We start from the raw sequence: 16545 nt of genomic DNA, 5'->3' as shown, positions 1-16545 counted from the left end.
TAGTTCCATGCCTGTGCCCAAGAGTTCATCTTGGCCCAGACACTCTAGATCTATAAGTCTCCAATCCAGCTCATGGTTTCTCAGAGCAGGGTGTCATTTGCATCAAGCTGGCTTTTATTCCTTCCTCAGAGTCTTTCCTGGCTCCTGTGTATCACAGTTTTACTGTTTTGTTTTGTGTTTTGTTTTTAAACCTGGATGAGACGGATCTGCATCTCCTCCACTTCACTTCCAGTTCCTTTTTCATTATTTAAAAATTACTTTTGCATCATGAGTATGAGCAACAGCTGAGCTCTGCCCTCCCAGTAGCTGCTGTGTTCCCTGTCCTGCAGCTGGATGTGGATGAGCTCTTTGTTCTTTTGGACTTCCAGCAAATAAGAATGAATCCTGTTGGCTACAACAAGCATACAGGACTGGCACCTCTTTTCCTTTATTCCTTCCACCTGCTCCACCCAGAAATTGGGTTCTACTTGCATTTTTACCTTTTGTGGCTTTCCCTTTCCCTACCACATCAGCTGCCTCTCCTAAGCTAGGTCAGGCTTCCAGGCTTTCCCTGCTCCTTTCCACTTGCTTTCCATGCTCTTTCCTCTTTGAAGTGGATGGTGCTGAAGCTGTGCCCTCCTACTCTTCCCACGAGTTCTACACCCCTGAAACTGCCCCTCCAGCTTTCCTGCCCTTGCCTGCAGCTCACTGCAGCTTTGGGAGCTGGCTCAGAGTGCTGCAGGCTGGAAGCAGTGCTCTGGCTCTCCCTGGGAGGGAAGGTGGGTGGGTGGGAGGGAGGGAGCGGTGCCTTGCTGCAGGTGAGGCAGGCTGCTGGTCCAGGCAGTGCTGGTGGGGCCAGCTGCAGCTCACCAGACTTGTTCTTTGGCATTTCCACACCCCAAAGAACTTGTTCTGGTTTTGCCAGAGACTTCACTTCCATATGCTTCTGACCTGGAATTTCCACTCTCTCTGTACAGCTGGGGTGTAGCGTCACTGAGGGCCACCATGGCCCTCTCTGGTGATCAGTGTCATGGATTCTTTGCTTCTCAGAGACTAAGCTAATGCTTGTTCTTGTTGCAGACCTGCAATTTCAGCAAAGATCCCACGTGGGGCCAGGCTTTCACCTTCTTTGTCCACAGTGCTCATTCCCAGTCACTCCACATTGAGGTGAGAGAAAAGCCTTTCCTTTGAAGACCAGCTGCACATCTGTAGGAAGAAACTTCTTCTATGGAGCCCAGTGCTTGTTTCTGTGTGGGATTGTCATATACTGGGTTCCTCCTACTAAAGGGTGGAAGAAGCACATGTTGCACAGACAATTCTGTATTAGGTGGTGGTGCTATCTACCTTTGTTCTAGCATCATGTAATGTGCAGTGTCTTAGTTCAAAATGTGGGATGTTTCTGGCTGCAAAGTGCAAAAGACATTTCATACAGGTCTGTGTGTAGTAAAGACATCAATATTTTGCTGTCAGAAATTGCAGCCTTCATGATTCTCAGCCAGAGCCCTACCTCTTCACCTCTGTGTTCTGACTTGTTAGGCAGCCCTGTCTCTCATTAGCAGCATTGCAGCCACAGCCAGTTCTGGGGCTGGTCACTTGGATACAGAAAGGAATTGAACTTGGAAGGTGTATTGAGGTTAAACAGGCTAAACAAACTGTTACCTAAAATACATGCAAAGATTTAGACTAGTTGCCATCTCAGTTGCTTAGAACATTGTCCCCAAAGCGAGCAAGGAAAATCAAGTGAATCTCAGGGCATGTGTTTTCTGTTAAAGCACTTCTTTCTCTGCATAGTTAGAAATGGGATTTTTACTACAAATGCACTAAGTTGTTACACTCCTGGCATCACCCATTTGGATGTAACCATACTGAAGCAAATAAGCTAATTTTGGTTTCTGTCTGAAATACCTTCTTGCTTTGCTTTTGCATTCCCAGTTTGCCAGCTAATAAAAACTTTTGTTTTCTTCTATCCCCAGATAAAAGACAAGGAGCGGGATAGTGCCCTGGGAACTTCAGTGGTGTGTCTCTCCCACTTACTTAAGGACCCAGGCATGACTCTGGATCAGAGATTCCAGCTGGACCATTCCAGTTCAGACAGCTTCATTAAGATGAAACTTGTACTGCGAGTGAGTTGTTCTTTCCCATATTCACTCAGTTTCCTATTCATTTGTAACCAGGCAAAAGAGATGAAAGGTGGGCATGAAGAAAGGCAGCTTTGCTTCACAGTTGAGTAGAAAGCAGAAGTGTGATAAGGTATTTAAGTGAAATTAGAAGTGTATGGTGGAGTTGAGAGGTATCCCTGGGGCTTCATAAAATTTAGTGCAGTGCCATGGCTGAAAATTTTCTCACAACAATAAAGAGCTGGACTGAGAAAATCTAAGCTGGGGAAATCAGCACTGATGCTTAGGAGTTGTTTCCTCACTGTGCTCTGGATCAGTGTTTATGCACTGCTCAGTACAAACACGGTAGGATAAGAGGAGAGAACACCACAGTGAATCCCAGGGGCCCCTTTCATCTCTAATGGCAGAGTTCTGCTGTTACAGCTTTGTGGTGAAATTTCCTTCTGGGTGGTAATGCTGGCATTCACCCCAGTGCTGTGGGAGCAGAACTCACTGTCTTCCCTTGTGATTTTTAGGCACTGGATGTTGAAGAACCTGATCCACAAAGAGTCAAGGCTGGTGTCAATGCCTCGAAGCTGGGTCCTGTGCATGTCATGGAGAAGGCTGGAAACCAGCAGAAGTTTTCCTCTCCACAAGTCTCAAAAGTACCTCCCATGAGCAAAGACTCTGCAGCACTTGAATCTCTGCCAAAAAAGGACAGTGGTGGAGAAGACCTGAACGCTAAAGACAGTTCAGGAGCCCCTGTACCAAGTGAAATTGAAATTGTGTCTGGCCTTGATGAAGCAGAGGGCAAGCAAAACCCAGAGCATGGCCCACCATCAGCATTGCCCAGCGGAGCAGTGGCCATGCCCACACTGCCCATCCTGCAGGAAATGAGGGTGGCACCCAGTGTCACTTCACTGGGGTCCCTGCCTTCTTCCTGCTTTGAATTAAGTAGCAGCAACCTGGACATTCATAAGTAGGTGTTCTTCCAGCTGAGTTGTTCTTCTCTTGGGAAAGTTTAGGTGTTACTGTTGCATAGAGGTGAATTCAAGGCTACTAAATCTTTTGGGGTGTTGGGTCTCAAGTCACCTTACAAAGAATTTACCTAGGTATTCCAGTCAACAGCAAACTAAATTACAGGGCACTGTCAGAGCAGATACAAAGGGAAAGTATTCACTCTATGGCTCTCCTAAGAGTGCTGCATCTGTTGGTTTTATATTGTTGAAGAGCTTCCCAACATTCATTTAGCAACAGGATTTCGAAGTCTGAACATCCCACTTCTGTAATAACTTAAACTCCTGATAGGCACCTCTGGCTGCTTAAAGCTCTGAATGTGTTTATCCAACACATTTTAAGACTGATAATGCAGTGAACAAAGTTTTTAGGCGTGTTTGTGTGTGGCCTTCTCACAGTGCTCAGTGTGAGGCTGCTCTGTCAGGAAGGATGGAGAGAAGGATTTGTTCCTCCTGAGGCACAGAATGGTGCTTGTGGAATCCTTAATCAACAGAAGTTACAAAGATCCACCTCATTTAAGAGAGCATCAGGGTAGTTATAAACCTGAACATAAAACTCAACTTCAGCTGCAATTTGGTGACTGGTGAATTTTCTAGCTCTGAACAGGGATTAATTTATAAACTATTTTAAACAATGTTTTGGATTTTGAGCCATTTTAATAACATGCAGAATAGAATATGAAAAAGGTCCCATTTTGCATATACAGACATTTCTGAGGGAGTGTGTGACACACTAGCCTGTACTTTGCTGCTCCATCTACAGTGGCCACATAGGGGCGTTTTTGGCAGTTTGTGTTGCGGGACTGAAATTGTGTACCTGCAGAGAAGGCAGGGATGGGACTTCTGACAGCAAACTTAGGGTGCCAGGAAGAAGGATGGTGCCCTGAAAGCTGGTTTTAGTCTGCTGTGGGCTGCTCAGTGGCTGTATTAAAAGCCTTGCCTGTGCAATGTCTTGCAGTGGGACTGAGATGCCTCTGGGGGAGATCCAGCTGACCGTGCGCTACGCCTCCATCCGGCAGAGCCTCGTCGTGCTGGTCAATGGCTGCAGGTAATGCCTGTGATGGCTCACACAGGGAAGAGCTCTCTGAGCTCTGCCAGTCATCCAGCAAAGCTGGAGCAGAGCCACGTGCAGCAGGAGATGCCTTAGTGCTGGCTGGCTTCCAGCTGTGCAGCCTCTGTGCCCAGCTCTGGTCAGTGCCAGCAGCAGGTCAGGGAGAGAACCCAGCGAGTTGTGCTCGCTGCTGTAGAGATGCTTCCACTGTCATCCACCCAAAATTTCCTCTGGACAGCACTGACAACTGGTGTGTGTCTTGGGATATTGGGATAGGCAAGGATTGATACCTATGACTGAATATGTAATTGTTAATTTAGGAACCCCAGTAAGTGGCCACACCCTCAGGAGTAAACATTTTAACTAAACAACCATCAAGTTTTCTTTGCTTATGTTCCAACTCCTGGGATGAATGTTTTTGGCCTCTGAAGGGTTGGTCTGATGCCAAGAGAGCCAAGGTATTAAAACCCACAGTGAGAGGACCTGCCTTGATTGTCTGATTTTCTTTTAACAGAAACTTGGTACCCTCTTCCAATCGTGGAGTGGATCCGTATGTCCGTATATACCTGCTGCCAGACAGAAGATGGACAAGCAGGAAGAAGACTTCTGTTAAGAAAAAAACTCTGAACCCCCAATACGATGAGAAGTAAGAAAATGTAAATTGTTATTATGGTTGGAATGGTTATGTTCTCTGTGAAACGACAGGGCTGGTGTAGCTCCTAGGGACTCTCTTGTGAATGTTTCCAGCTTTCTGAAACAAATGGCACTTGGACTGTCACTTACAAGTCCTTGGGGCTGGCCTTGCTCTGCCTGTGGCCTTGCAAATCCCCCAGAAGATGGGTACACCTTCTTCCCTGTCCCTTCTCTGCCCCCATGCTGCATTTGCTTCTTTGCACACTGACATTCTCCTGCTGATTTAACTCCCTGTCATGGCAGAGGCAACCTGCCCATTCAGGAACCTCCCAGAGCCCACTGCTCTCTCCACACTGCTTTGCCTGATGCTTATTCTGACATCTTTCCAAAGGTCCAGGCAGAAGTACAGAGCCTTCTGAGGCTGGAGCACCCTTTGGGCACACAGGTGGATGTTGTCATCAAGGCCTGGTGGGAGCAGGGTAAAATGCTCCCACCTCTTTGCTGGCAGTGTCACAGCTGTGCCCCTGAAATGGAATGTGTTTTGCATAAACCCAAACACAGTAACACTTAGAAGTAGAGCTCTTTTGAGAGGTGGTTTTAATCCCATAATTAGAGGAAGGTGCACATGGATATATATGAATATTGGTTGATCCTGGGTGGCTTATATTTTTCCTGTGTTATGTCCTTTCTGTGTAAGTCAGAGATGGAGAAAAGATTTTAAAACATTGCATCTTAACACTCAAAACACCAAAGCTGAGAATTCTGCTTATGTTTGTTTGGAAGTAACTGCACTGATGTAGTGCCATCCCAGCAGCTGGGAAGAGCATCTCCTTTTCCCCATCTTCAGTACTGACGTATCCTGTACATCCTCAATTAAAGATAATGCTTAGCTCCAAAACACCTTACCTGTTTCACAGCTCTGACTTGAGGAAAAGCTATTCAGGTGGGCAGAACTGGAGTGATTTAACATGGACAAAACTCACTTGACATTAGCCATGTGTGCCAGAGGCTTGAGTCAGAGCCATTAAGAATTTAATTGCCACAGGTTTCAGCCTTTGTCTGTTCTTGGTGTGGTGCAAGGCTGCTCTATGAACTTGGGGGTTGGCTCATGACTATTTCCTCTTGAGTAATGAACATTGCATGGAAAACATGCTGATCTTCCATGGAGGGGGGAAAATAATGTTAAATGGCATTTCATCATGGATGCATGTTTTCCTCCTTCCCCCTGGCACGGTGGACAGTCTGAACAGTGTTATCTTTCATGAAGCCTGGAAAAAGTTCCCTGCAATGTGAATAAACCCTCACTCTAGAATTGCCTTTTCTGTGTGTTCCTTCACTGTTAAAGTCCTAGCCATTGATGCTGTACTCTGTCACTACATTCTGCCCACTGGTGCTCACAGGGTTTTAGTTTTTGCCTTAAGTCTCTTCTTTTTAAACTTTATTTCAAGGTTTGAATTTTTTGAATCTTTGGAAAATGTCAAGAAAAGGACACTGGACATTGCAGTGAAAAACAGCAGGCCATTCATTTCACAGGAGAGGAAGGAGCTGGGGAAAGTAAGTTTAAAGAATGTCACTACAGATATAACAGAGATGAACAATCTGGGCTATTCCTGAAATCCTCAAATGTGGCTCCAGTAGCTGATTCTCAATGATAGGACTGGAAATCTGGAAACAATTTTTTTCTGCCAGATTTTCATCTCAAATGAGGCTGTATCCATGTGGGAGCTGTGTGGTCTCATTTCAGAAGGAAGCTCTTGAAGTAAGCCCTGGTTCCTGGGCCCTGGGGCTGCCTGTGTGGGGAATGGCTCCAAAAGTGCAAACACAGAGCTGAGAAAGGCATTGGGGTTAAACCCCACAATTTGCCAACACTGCTTTGACTTTCTGTGAACAGCTTTGATTCTGTGAGAAGTAAACTGCAATTGCTTCTTCAGTGACAGATAAATTTCCAAGTAGTGCTATAGGAAATGGAGCTGGTTCATGCCTACACTATCCTGGGAATGTGGGAAGCTTCATTTTTCCTCAAGCCTGAGCTGGAAAGTAGGTCTGACTTGGGAGGAGTGGTAGCTTAGCTAATCAATTTATATGCTGAATAACCTACAAACAAATAAAATTTGCTTTTTAAAGGTGCGCATTGACTTGTCCCGGGAGGATTTAATAAAAGGCTTTGCCCAGTGGTAAGTACTCATCTCCATCCTTCCAAACATTGCTTTGCTGGGAGCTTGCATGACTGCTGTGGGAGTGAGTGCTGGTAACTGGGCTGTATTTGGGTGAGCAAGAAGAATATCTGACCTGCAAAGGCAGGACTAACTTGAGCTAATCTGGCAGTTCTGTCTAAATTGTGTTAATCCACTGGCTGTGCAGTGCCTGCCCTGTGAGACAGCTCTGATGAGATGCCTGTGTCAATTATAGTCTTCAGCATATTTTAAGTTGCCATAAAAGCCACAGGGGCACATAAGTAAAAGAATTTTGTTTATTAAAGTAACCTGGCAACAAATTTTAACTTGAATAAATATCTTAACTAAATACTCTGATCAGCAATATATATGTATGATAAAACTTTAATTACAAAGCATTTATAGAAACTATTATAATAAGCCACTTAGAGTTTTGCTTGTGCGTTCATTGTGGTTCTGAGGCTTGTATGTTCCTGGTCTGAGGTAGAAGAGAGAACCAGGCTTGGGTGTTTTTTTCCACTCCTGTGTCTTTAGTAAATGGCAGGAGTTCTTCCTTCTTTCTCCTTCAGTGGAGCCTGAGGAATGTAGTGTGGGTAGTCCAGGAGCTTGCCATCTGCACGGGCAGTGAGCCAATATTCCAACAGGAAAACCACATTTCCCTGGCCAGCTTGTGTGTGTGTCTCAGGGCAATTGTGGGAAGAGGAAAAAAGGATGCACCCAAAGTTCCTGGTGAAGAGCTGAAGTTTGAGGCCATCTCTGGAGCCTCCTTTGCTGTGCTGCCTGTGAAGCAGAAGCAAGAAAGCAGCCCAAGTTTTCTCTACTGTGCCAGTTAAAACTGTTAAGAAGGTTTTCAACTATGGTAATTACTTATTGTGTCTGTCTTGCAGGTATGAGCTGACAAGGAGCAGACGCAAGAAAATCTGATTTCTTCTCATGTATATAAATTACTGATTTTTCAACTTCCTATGGATGTACATATCTCTTGTAATTAACTTGCTTTGCACAGTCATTGCAAATTTGAAGCAGGCTCCAGCTCAGGACATGCAAATGTAATGATCCTATTCAGGGATTAGTTCTCACTGAAGTTAAACGTATTTTCCCCCACATAGGGAATAATTTGTCCTTAAAGAATAAGTCCTTTATTTTTGCTATTTCTGGCAAATCCCTCCTCAAAGGACCTTTAAGTGTGAAACCTCTCTTAAAGAAGGGTTGTACCTGGGGAGATTTTGGACTGTCAGCCAAGTGTCATTCCTTTGCTTGGCAGTCTGATGGCCCTAGGAACTTGTTCATGTTGTTTTAACATGGCAGTGGTGTACTTTTAAAAGAATACATTTTGAAACAGTATTCTTCAGCTGTAGGGCTAGAGAACCTTTTAAAAGAGAAATTCTTTACCAGCTATTTTTTTTTTGAGAAACTAAAGTGGTAGTCCACTGTTCAAAAGTACCTTAGCTGATTGTGGCTGCAGGTATGTAAATAATGAGCTTCCAAAGCAGGGAGATGAACTCACCAAGATGTCATTAAGGTTTTAGTTTGTGACACCTTAACTGGTTTTGTCCTTTGTTACAGTACATTTCAAAATCTTGTAAACCCGGATTCTGTCTGAGGAACAGCAAAGTTTTGTAAACTAAGCTTTAATAATATTGAGGTAAAATATTTTTGGAAGCTTGGTGTACTTGTTTCTGTACAATAAACTTTTAATTGTCTTGCATAAGAGACTTGATCTAATCCTTTCTAAAACTGACTTTTGGAATACAACGATGGTAACTTCAAACCATCGCCTGAAGCAAATTTCAAAGATTTTTGGCCTAGATTACATTAACCCAGTCTGCCTCAGTCCATAATCAGAGAATACTCACTGAGTAACAATGTTCCCATCCCAAACTGATCTGGAAATGTGAACCACATTTTAAAATAGGCTCTCAAGGAAACCAGGATTGAGCATTTGTGTAAGTGTGCTGGCTATGGCAGTAAGGGCATCTTTACCTCATACTCACTGGGTCAGCAATATTAAAAGTGGTTAGAGTTTGTGCTGGATGTTGAGCTGGTTCAGTTTCCTGGACTGATACAGAGTATATTGGTTCTCTCTCTGGAATTGAGTAGACCAGCTGACAGCAGTTAAAGTTTTTCTTAAACTGACCAAGAATTAAATAAAAAATTAAAAATGCAGTAATTTTTATTTAAGTAAAAAAAAATCTGGAATTGTTGCTTAGGAGGTAGCTGCAATGTCATGTGCACCAGCAGGTACATTCACAGGTAAGAGAAATCTTGCTCAGGAAGAGCAGAGTCACCCATAACCAGCTCCCCATTTCAGGTTTTGCACTGCAGGTAAAATATCATCCACGTTACTGATCTCTGCAACAGAATGGAAAGCAAAAGGGTTAGGCTTATGAACCCAGAACACCTTGAGTTCAACCAAAATTCTAACTTAAACAGATGGTGAATTAAATAAACTCCTCAGACCTTTTAATGCTTTTGGAAAAAAATCAATTAGGCTTGTAAGTAATATGCTTAAGTAAATGCAACCCCATGTTAAATGCAAATAAAGTGTTTTGGTCACTTCCTGAGGAAAGGTGGAAACGAGAGTGAGGCAAAGGCAGCACACTCCCTCACATCCTCCTTGTGTTTTAGCACAGCAGGAGTAAAGAAAACATGTGTTAACTGTTTAGAGTTATATGAGGAAGTGTTGGCATGAAGATAATTATTGTTGCAAATATTACTCACCTAGAAGACATAGCAAATCTTGAATGAGAGCTTGAAAGGGTGGAAAGAAGCACTCATGTTCTTCAAGCTTATTGATGATACTGGAATGGAAAGTGAGACAATCAGGTAAGAGGTGCAAGGACATGGCAAGTTCATCCTCTTGGCCATTTTGTTGTTCTGTGCCATGACTTTGTGAAAATATTGCTACTTAGTACATAAAACCATGGACACCAATGTTCTGTTCTCCAGTTCTGAACCCTGCAGCCAACAAGGGAGCTGTCACAAGGATCTCTGATTTCACTACTAATGCTGTATACACATCCTTCCTTCCTCCCTCACATGGCTCCAGGTAGTCTGGGGCCTGGAACATTCGTCTGTGTAAGCTAAATATACTGCCTGGGGGTGGCTGGTATAACTGCCTTGGAGGTAGAGCAAGAAATGCTTTATAAGCAGCTGTTCTCCAGCTGAAACTGAGAAATGAGTGCAGAAAGGCTGAGGGAGTGAGTATTGTTAACTCAGCATGTGTCAGACTTGCTGCCTGCTCCCTTTTTAGTTTGTCTGTAAAGCACATGCTGAATGCCAGCCCTCAGGGTCTGCTGCCACCCAGATGTGGCTGTTACCTGTTGAATGTAGAACTGGATTTGTCCAGTTTCTAAAGTGTTTGTAGGCAGCTTGAGGCAAACCCTGCCTTGGCAACTGGAACACTTCAATGTTACATCTGAGACTTGCATCACTTTCTCCTCCCCACCCAGGTGCCACATTTGTCTCCTGATGAAACATGTATCCCATTAAGCCTTGTTTGATCACATTATCCATGCAAACCAGAGAGTGTTTTGGAACCTTCTGGCCTCAATTCTTCCCTCTGTCAACTTCATCTTTTTGACAGAATACAAGATTTGTTTCAAGCAGGACAGCAGTAACTAACACCTGTGCTGTGGCAGCTCACTGACTTTGTAACAAATGATAAAAGTTTCTTTCAGCATCAGTTTTTGCCAGTTCTCAATTACTACATTTGATGTTTGCAGAATGGTCAGCAGTGGAACAGCCCCACATACCTGTGGATGTCTTGGGTGCCCAGAAGCTGCTGTACCTGCTCAGTCACGTTCTTATTAATGATGTCACACAGTTTCCCAACAGTATTCACTACCACAGTGGGTGGAGCTGAACTGTCTGTGCAAAAACAAACACCTCATGATTCTTTTGACAGTAATGACAGGAAAGTATTTTAGACACAGTTGAATTTTTGCAGGTGCACAGTTTTTACTTGGTTTTCATAGATCTAGGCATTTCCATTACATCATTCACAGAAAACAGAAATAAACAAATGGTCAGAAATAAACAAATGTTAGCTAGGAGTGGGGATTCTCTCACTAATCCTTTAGTGGCTAAAAAAGCCTTGGCAGAGCTGTGTGTTCACAGCAGAGAGGGTACTAAAGTGCACCCTTACAATGTCAGTGGAAATCAGCCAACTGAAATTATATATAGAGAGGGGGGTTATTAAATTAGGTTCTTGTGACACAACAGACACACTGTAGGGGCTAGGCCAATAAGGAACCTGCTTAACAAACATGGAAATGTTTGGAGGAGGATGTTTTTTGTTAACACCCAGAACTTGTTTTGGTATTGAATTTTAACCTGTCTGCAGTGCTGTGAGTGAAGGTAGCAGCGTCCTTGTCCTTTTCTCCTTCAATTTCAGAAGAACTTGGACAAGGCATCTTCTGAGCTGCAGTTATGAGGGGGAGGTGAGGTTTCCTCCTGTCCCATGCTGGCTGCAGGCAGGAACACTGCTTCCCTCCTTGAATGAGGCTCAGCAGCCCAGGGCTCTGGGGCTGGACATCCTACAGCCCAGCCCAACCTTTTAACCCAGGAGCAGCAGGAGCTGCAGTTCTACAGAAGTTCCCACCAGAAGGGAAATAACCAACTAAACCTCTGAGTACTGACAGTTTTTGACATTCAACAACTTGTTTTGGTTTTTAAGTTTAGCAGTATAAGATGGAACTTTTTGAGGACTGGACCCAATTATAGTCGAATTAATTACTGAGTAGAAATCTACCTCTGTAATTACTGAGTAGAAATCTACCTCTGAGACAGAGTTATTTTCTTCCTTAAATTTGTTATCTTTCAAGTGAAGAATAAACAACAATTATGAAATCAGCTCACCAAAAAAAAAATTTTGTGGAAAAAAAATTCTATTTCCCCTGTTATTTTCATCTTCTGCCTCCCTGTTATTCCTCAGCAACTGCTAAAGGCTTACAAATACTGGGCATTTGCTATTTGAGCTATAAATTGAGAGGAACCTCTTTTTGTCTTCCCAGTGAAGGAAACACCTAGTTAATTCATTTCTCAACAGCTGAACATTATTTTCTATGAAGAGGGCAGCTTTTCACCTGTCTCCTTTTTCTGGAATGGTGTGAACAAGCAGCAGGTGGTCAGCCTTTACCTAGTTCCAGGAGCTCTTGGAGGTTCCTCATGGCATTGGTCATTTCCCCCAGCTTCGTGTACACCTCGTTCATCCGTGGATAAACACCACTCAGAGAACTGACATCAAACAGCTTCTGGAAGTGGGACACTATGGCAGACAGGGTTTGCAAGGACTGTGTCTGGCTGGTCTGCAGCAAGCAGGAAGAACTCATCAATGGTACTGCTTAACCAGGCAAGAGTACTTTAAGCTGTGAAACATTCATAAAACCAGTCTGAAGAACAGGTGTAACTTCCCTTACAAAATCTCAATGTTTCAAATCTTTTTAAATCTGAAGACACAGTTCAATAGTTTTCAGGCACAAGCATACACCAAACTCCAAATATTCTTTTGAAAGCTTCCTTCTCTGTTGCTAAGAGAAGCATTTATGTATTCTCAGCCCTGAGAGACAGAACAGGATAATTCCTGAGACTACAGGGCAATGCAAATTCACTGCTGGTCAAGTGCCTTTGATTAAAGCAATCTTCCCCAAGGTGAATTTATCCATTATGTTAAAAGAGTCTTTGACTACTGAATGTCTTCAAACAGGTATTTCTTAAATGCTGCAAGGCTTTCAAATGCACCAATCTAATCACTGTGTGAAGAATGCATTTAAGAACTCCACAGTAACTTGTGATTATAAATCTCTGATAAGAATTACCTTTTCCTTATGTTCTAATTCTTCCAAAATTGCATCTACTATCAACTGAAGGTCTTCAACTCGTATGGATTCTCTGTTCTCCTGTGGATTTTTAGTGTTCCAAGGCAGCAATTCCAGAGATAGTTTTCTCAAGGACCTATGCAAATCCTTAAGAAAGGAGGAGAGCCAACTTATTTTGCAAACTGCTTAAAGTTGTTTTTAGTATAGAAACAGATGCTTTTCTGTTTCTTATACGCAGAAAACATTCCAGCACTGGAGAGGTAAAGATTTTAGTTTTCATTAATTAAAGGATAGTATCTTGCTGACATTCTTTGATTTGAAAAGAACAGAGTAAAAAATATTGTATTTGCTATGTATTACAGTTTCAGTGAAATAGGAAGAATTGTTCACAAAGAGTTTGGCTTTAAACAAAACTATTTCACTTGTATTTGGATCAAAAAGTCACTGGTCAGACAAAAGGAAGGAAGAGAATGCACCATCATCAATGTGTGAAGTCCAGACTCTAAAGCTTAAGTTTCCTCTCAGGGACTCAGTTAATGAAATGAAATAAAAGATTTACACAGAGAAGTATCTCTGGTACATATTTCACATGGACAGCAGATTACTTGTAAAATTTAACACCAGGTCAGAAAATAACAAAAGCTACACGTAAAAAAAACCCACAACAACACATAGGGAGGGATGGAGGAGAGGAGAGCAGATGAAAGGAAACCAAGAAACAGAGTACAACAATGTGTTGTTACCTTTAGGGCTATGAGCTGATCTGCCCACATTTCTACAGTGAGTGGAAGATGCTCAAATCCACATCCCTGTCCATTCTCTTTATTGTCATTTTTCACTGGTCCTTTGCTGGGCCGGAATATTAACGGAGGAGCTCTTGGGCTTTGCAAAATAGAATCAATATGGGACAAAACCTTCAAGAACAAATTACAAATGTTATTGCTCAAATATGTATGATGTTTTGGAATTAAATCCCTCTTTATCACAGTCATGATTGTCTAAAATTAAGTCATAAATAGCTCCAATATTACTATTGACTGATTTTACACATGCACTCAACATGCAATAGACTCAGAGATTTCAACATATACCAGATAGAAGATATGTAACAGTAGTGTAAGTATATACTTCCCTTTGAGGTATACTTAACATTTATCCAATCAAGGCATTGTAAATTCCACAGTTCACAGTTTGCTAAGTTTTATTATATTTAGGCTTTTTAATTAGAAGAAAAATAAAGGCCACTATCACCCAAGATCTTGAACCCCTGTTCTGAACAGACTTCAGCTAAATCATATTTACCAGCCTAGTGTCTGCTGCCTTGCTGTGATTTCAGGTAGTTTACACTCCAACAGAACAAGAGCCAGCCTACACTGACTGCCAAATCCAAAAATGACTCATCTTACACAGAGGATTTGATAGGCTTTCTTACCCTCAGACCAGCACACCCCAGTCAACACAGCTAAACAGAACATGTAAAACATTTCATTGTAGCAGTGCTAGAAATATGCAGAACAGATACAATTTGGGTACCTGCAAGTATTGCTGGCAAGCTGCCTGCTGCTGATCCACAGTGGCAACTCTCCCAGAGTCTTTGTGTTCTTTTTTTTCTCCAGTCCTACTCCCTGAAAATCTGCACAAAAATACAACACAGTGGGTCACACAAGCAGCCTTAGCAGGAGATGCTACCTTTAACCTTGGTGGAAGAACCAGGTGTGTATCACTCAAACACACAAAGTAAATATCCATGTTATGATGCTGGGCAATAAAATTCCATCAGACCCAAGTAACACAGAATGACAACACAATACTCAATGCAAATATCAATAATTTATCTCAAGTCTCCAGGCTGAGGCTATGCCAGACTGCTTGCTGATTTAGAAGTGACACCACCAGGTTTTCTGTTACCAGAGTTCTACTATGGCTGAAGACCTAAAATCCAGAATTTTACTCTAAAGGCTCAAATTCCAAGCTCAGTTGTTATCTGCTTCTGCTGGAACATCTTTCCTGGCTTATTACTACAAATCTCACTTTTCATCTAAATGATACCTACTGCACAAGAGAATAGACCATTTAAATATACACAACCTGTCCATTTATTTTTAAGTTATGTCTTTTTCAGTCTATACAATATTTAGCATTCAGTATACACAAGGACAAATGACTAAGTGAAATTACAGTTAAAAACACTTCATTAGTACTAGAACTTTTATATCTTCCATGTATTTTCTTAGCAATATTTCAGAAAAAAACCCAGTCAAGTTCTAAGAATAATCTGGACATAACTTCAGTAGCTGCAACATTTTGCCAACTCACACTTTCCCATTTATAATTCATCATGAAACCAATAACTTCCTTTACAGCTTATGGAAGCAGCAGACACCAGAGATGGCCCTGTCCATATTGCCAGCAAAAGAACTCAAATCAAATCCAGAAAGACAAAATGAAATAAAAAACCTCCATTTGGAGACCCTGCCATCATTTCAGAAACAGAGGGCTGCAGAGGTCCAGCAGCACTTGCTGCTCATAACCAAAGAATGCTGATAAGGCACATGCTATATAAGCTACTCTCTACATCACAGGCTGCAGAGTAACCTTGCCTTCAGAAATCCAGAGGATTCATGAAAGTCCCTGAAAGAATATACTTACTGGGTAGTTTTCTTTAAAGCTTTCTGTAGTTTCTTCACTTGGTGCTTGTAAAATTTTAATTCCTGTGCAATTGGCCTGCTAGACAGAAAAAGTACCATGTTATATGTCTTGCATTGGAAGGTATCTATAAAATTCATTCAAGCAAAAAGGTAAAAAAGCTTTGCCAGTGCCAAAAAAATCATTCTGGAAATTAAATTCTGCTATATTTCTACATGACAACAGCAATAAAGAGCAAACTAACCAGTAGCAGCTGTTATTAACAGTGTAGGGAGAGCAGCGCGGCTGTTGCTGCCATATCTCATTTCTTTGATCACAGATTTCACACTTGACTTTCACAATTGCTGGTGCTTGTAAAGCAAAGTCTACTGAAATGGCCTTGCAAAGAATGACACTTATCCTTTCTCACCTTATTTCCAAGTTTTTCTTGAGATTTATATTTTCAAGCAAAAGCTGTTCATTCTTGGCTTTTGTTTCAGTAAGCTGCTTCTGGAAAGACTGCAACAGAGACTGGGTTATTGCTTTTATTGCCCTCATTTCATAATGAACAAGCTTCAACAATTTCAAGTGTGTGCATGTTAAGAAGGGCTCCCAGTTGCCTGGACAGCAAAGCAGCATGGATGAGGACTCAGATGATGGAGCCAAGAGCCTGGTGCATCAGACCCCAGGTGACCAAAGGAGGTCTGTGCAATCCTCAGCAGACTCAAAACATTTTGCTGAATCTTTGCACAAGGACAGGGACTCTGCCCATAGAGGTTACAAGCTCAGAAGACATGACAAGAACAAGAGACAGAAAACAAACATGTTTGTGTTTCTGTGTGGCTCTTGAAGGGTTACCATGGAGAGATCTGCACTGAATTATTCTTGGCAGTTCCATACCATGAGCAGTGCTTTGTAATTAGGAGTAGCATCTAGATTTAAGAACTCTTCCTTGGTTTTTACTTCTCTCTGCATCTCATCTTCATCTTTTTTATATTGCCTATTGGGAAAAATAAATTGGTTCAGCTTAGTGCAGTTCATTTAGCTCAAAAATTTAAGTTGGTTTAGTTAGCAGTTATGTATGATAATAATGTTTTCATAAACTACCAAGTAAATAGGATAGGTATTCTGCCCTAAGATTCCTGCTCTAAT

The 16545-nt window shown here is 42.2% G+C and overlaps 2 protein-coding genes across 2 annotated transcripts in view; one reads left to right on the top strand and one right to left on the bottom strand.

Moving 5' to 3' along the window:
• The window catches only part of ESYT3 (extended synaptotagmin 3), a 30347-nt gene extending 21589 nt beyond the window's left edge, over positions 1-8758 (top strand). The window contains exons 16-23 of the mRNA XM_058027941.1: positions 1060-1146; positions 1953-2102; positions 2612-3054; positions 4050-4139; positions 4657-4788; positions 6224-6329; positions 6900-6949; positions 7837-8758. Of these exons, the coding sequence (XP_057883924.1) occupies positions 1060-1146; positions 1953-2102; positions 2612-3054; positions 4050-4139; positions 4657-4788; positions 6224-6329; positions 6900-6949; positions 7837-7873 (1095 nt within the window). The 3' untranslated portion in view covers positions 7874-8758. The remainder of the gene's footprint in view (positions 1-1059; positions 1147-1952; positions 2103-2611; positions 3055-4049; positions 4140-4656; positions 4789-6223; positions 6330-6899; positions 6950-7836) is intronic.
• Positions 8759-9112: 354 nt separating this feature from the next.
• Positions 9113-16079, bottom strand: LOC131085813 (centrosomal protein of 70 kDa-like). Its single transcript, XM_058028306.1, has 9 exons — positions 15824-16079; positions 15418-15495; positions 14302-14401; positions 13512-13682; positions 12769-12915; positions 12090-12258; positions 10705-10819; positions 9671-9750; positions 9113-9301 (listed from the first exon to the last, which is right to left on the bottom strand). The coding sequence occupies exons 1-9, from the start codon at positions 16030-16032 to the stop codon at positions 9234-9236; spliced, it is 1137 nt and encodes a 378-aa protein (XP_057884289.1). The 5' UTR covers positions 16033-16079; the 3' UTR covers positions 9113-9233.
• Positions 16080-16545: the final 466 nt, after the last annotated feature.

This window comes from Melospiza georgiana, chromosome 7 (genome assembly GCF_028018845.1).
Source record: "Melospiza georgiana isolate bMelGeo1 chromosome 7, bMelGeo1.pri, whole genome shotgun sequence".
Taxonomy (NCBI): Eukaryota; Metazoa; Chordata; class Aves; order Passeriformes; family Passerellidae; genus Melospiza; species Melospiza georgiana.
The sequence above is the reverse complement of the archived record's forward strand: the minus strand, read 5'-3'. Positions and strand labels throughout refer to the sequence as shown.

Excerpts from the sequence above, each read along its gene's own strand:
- LOC131085813 (XM_058028306.1), bottom strand. The coding sequence starts at position 16,032 with ATGCTGCTTTGCTGTCCAGGCAACTGGGAGCCCTTCTTAACATGCACA. Across the intron at positions 12,259-12,768 it reads AATTAGAACATAAGGAAAAG|ACCAGCCAGACACAGTCCTT; the intron begins GTAATTCTTATC and ends TGCTTGCTGCAG. Across the intron at positions 9,302-9,670 it reads AGATTTGCTATGTCTTCTAG|AGATCAGTAACGTGGATGAT; the intron begins GTGAGTAATATT and ends ATTCTGTTGCAG.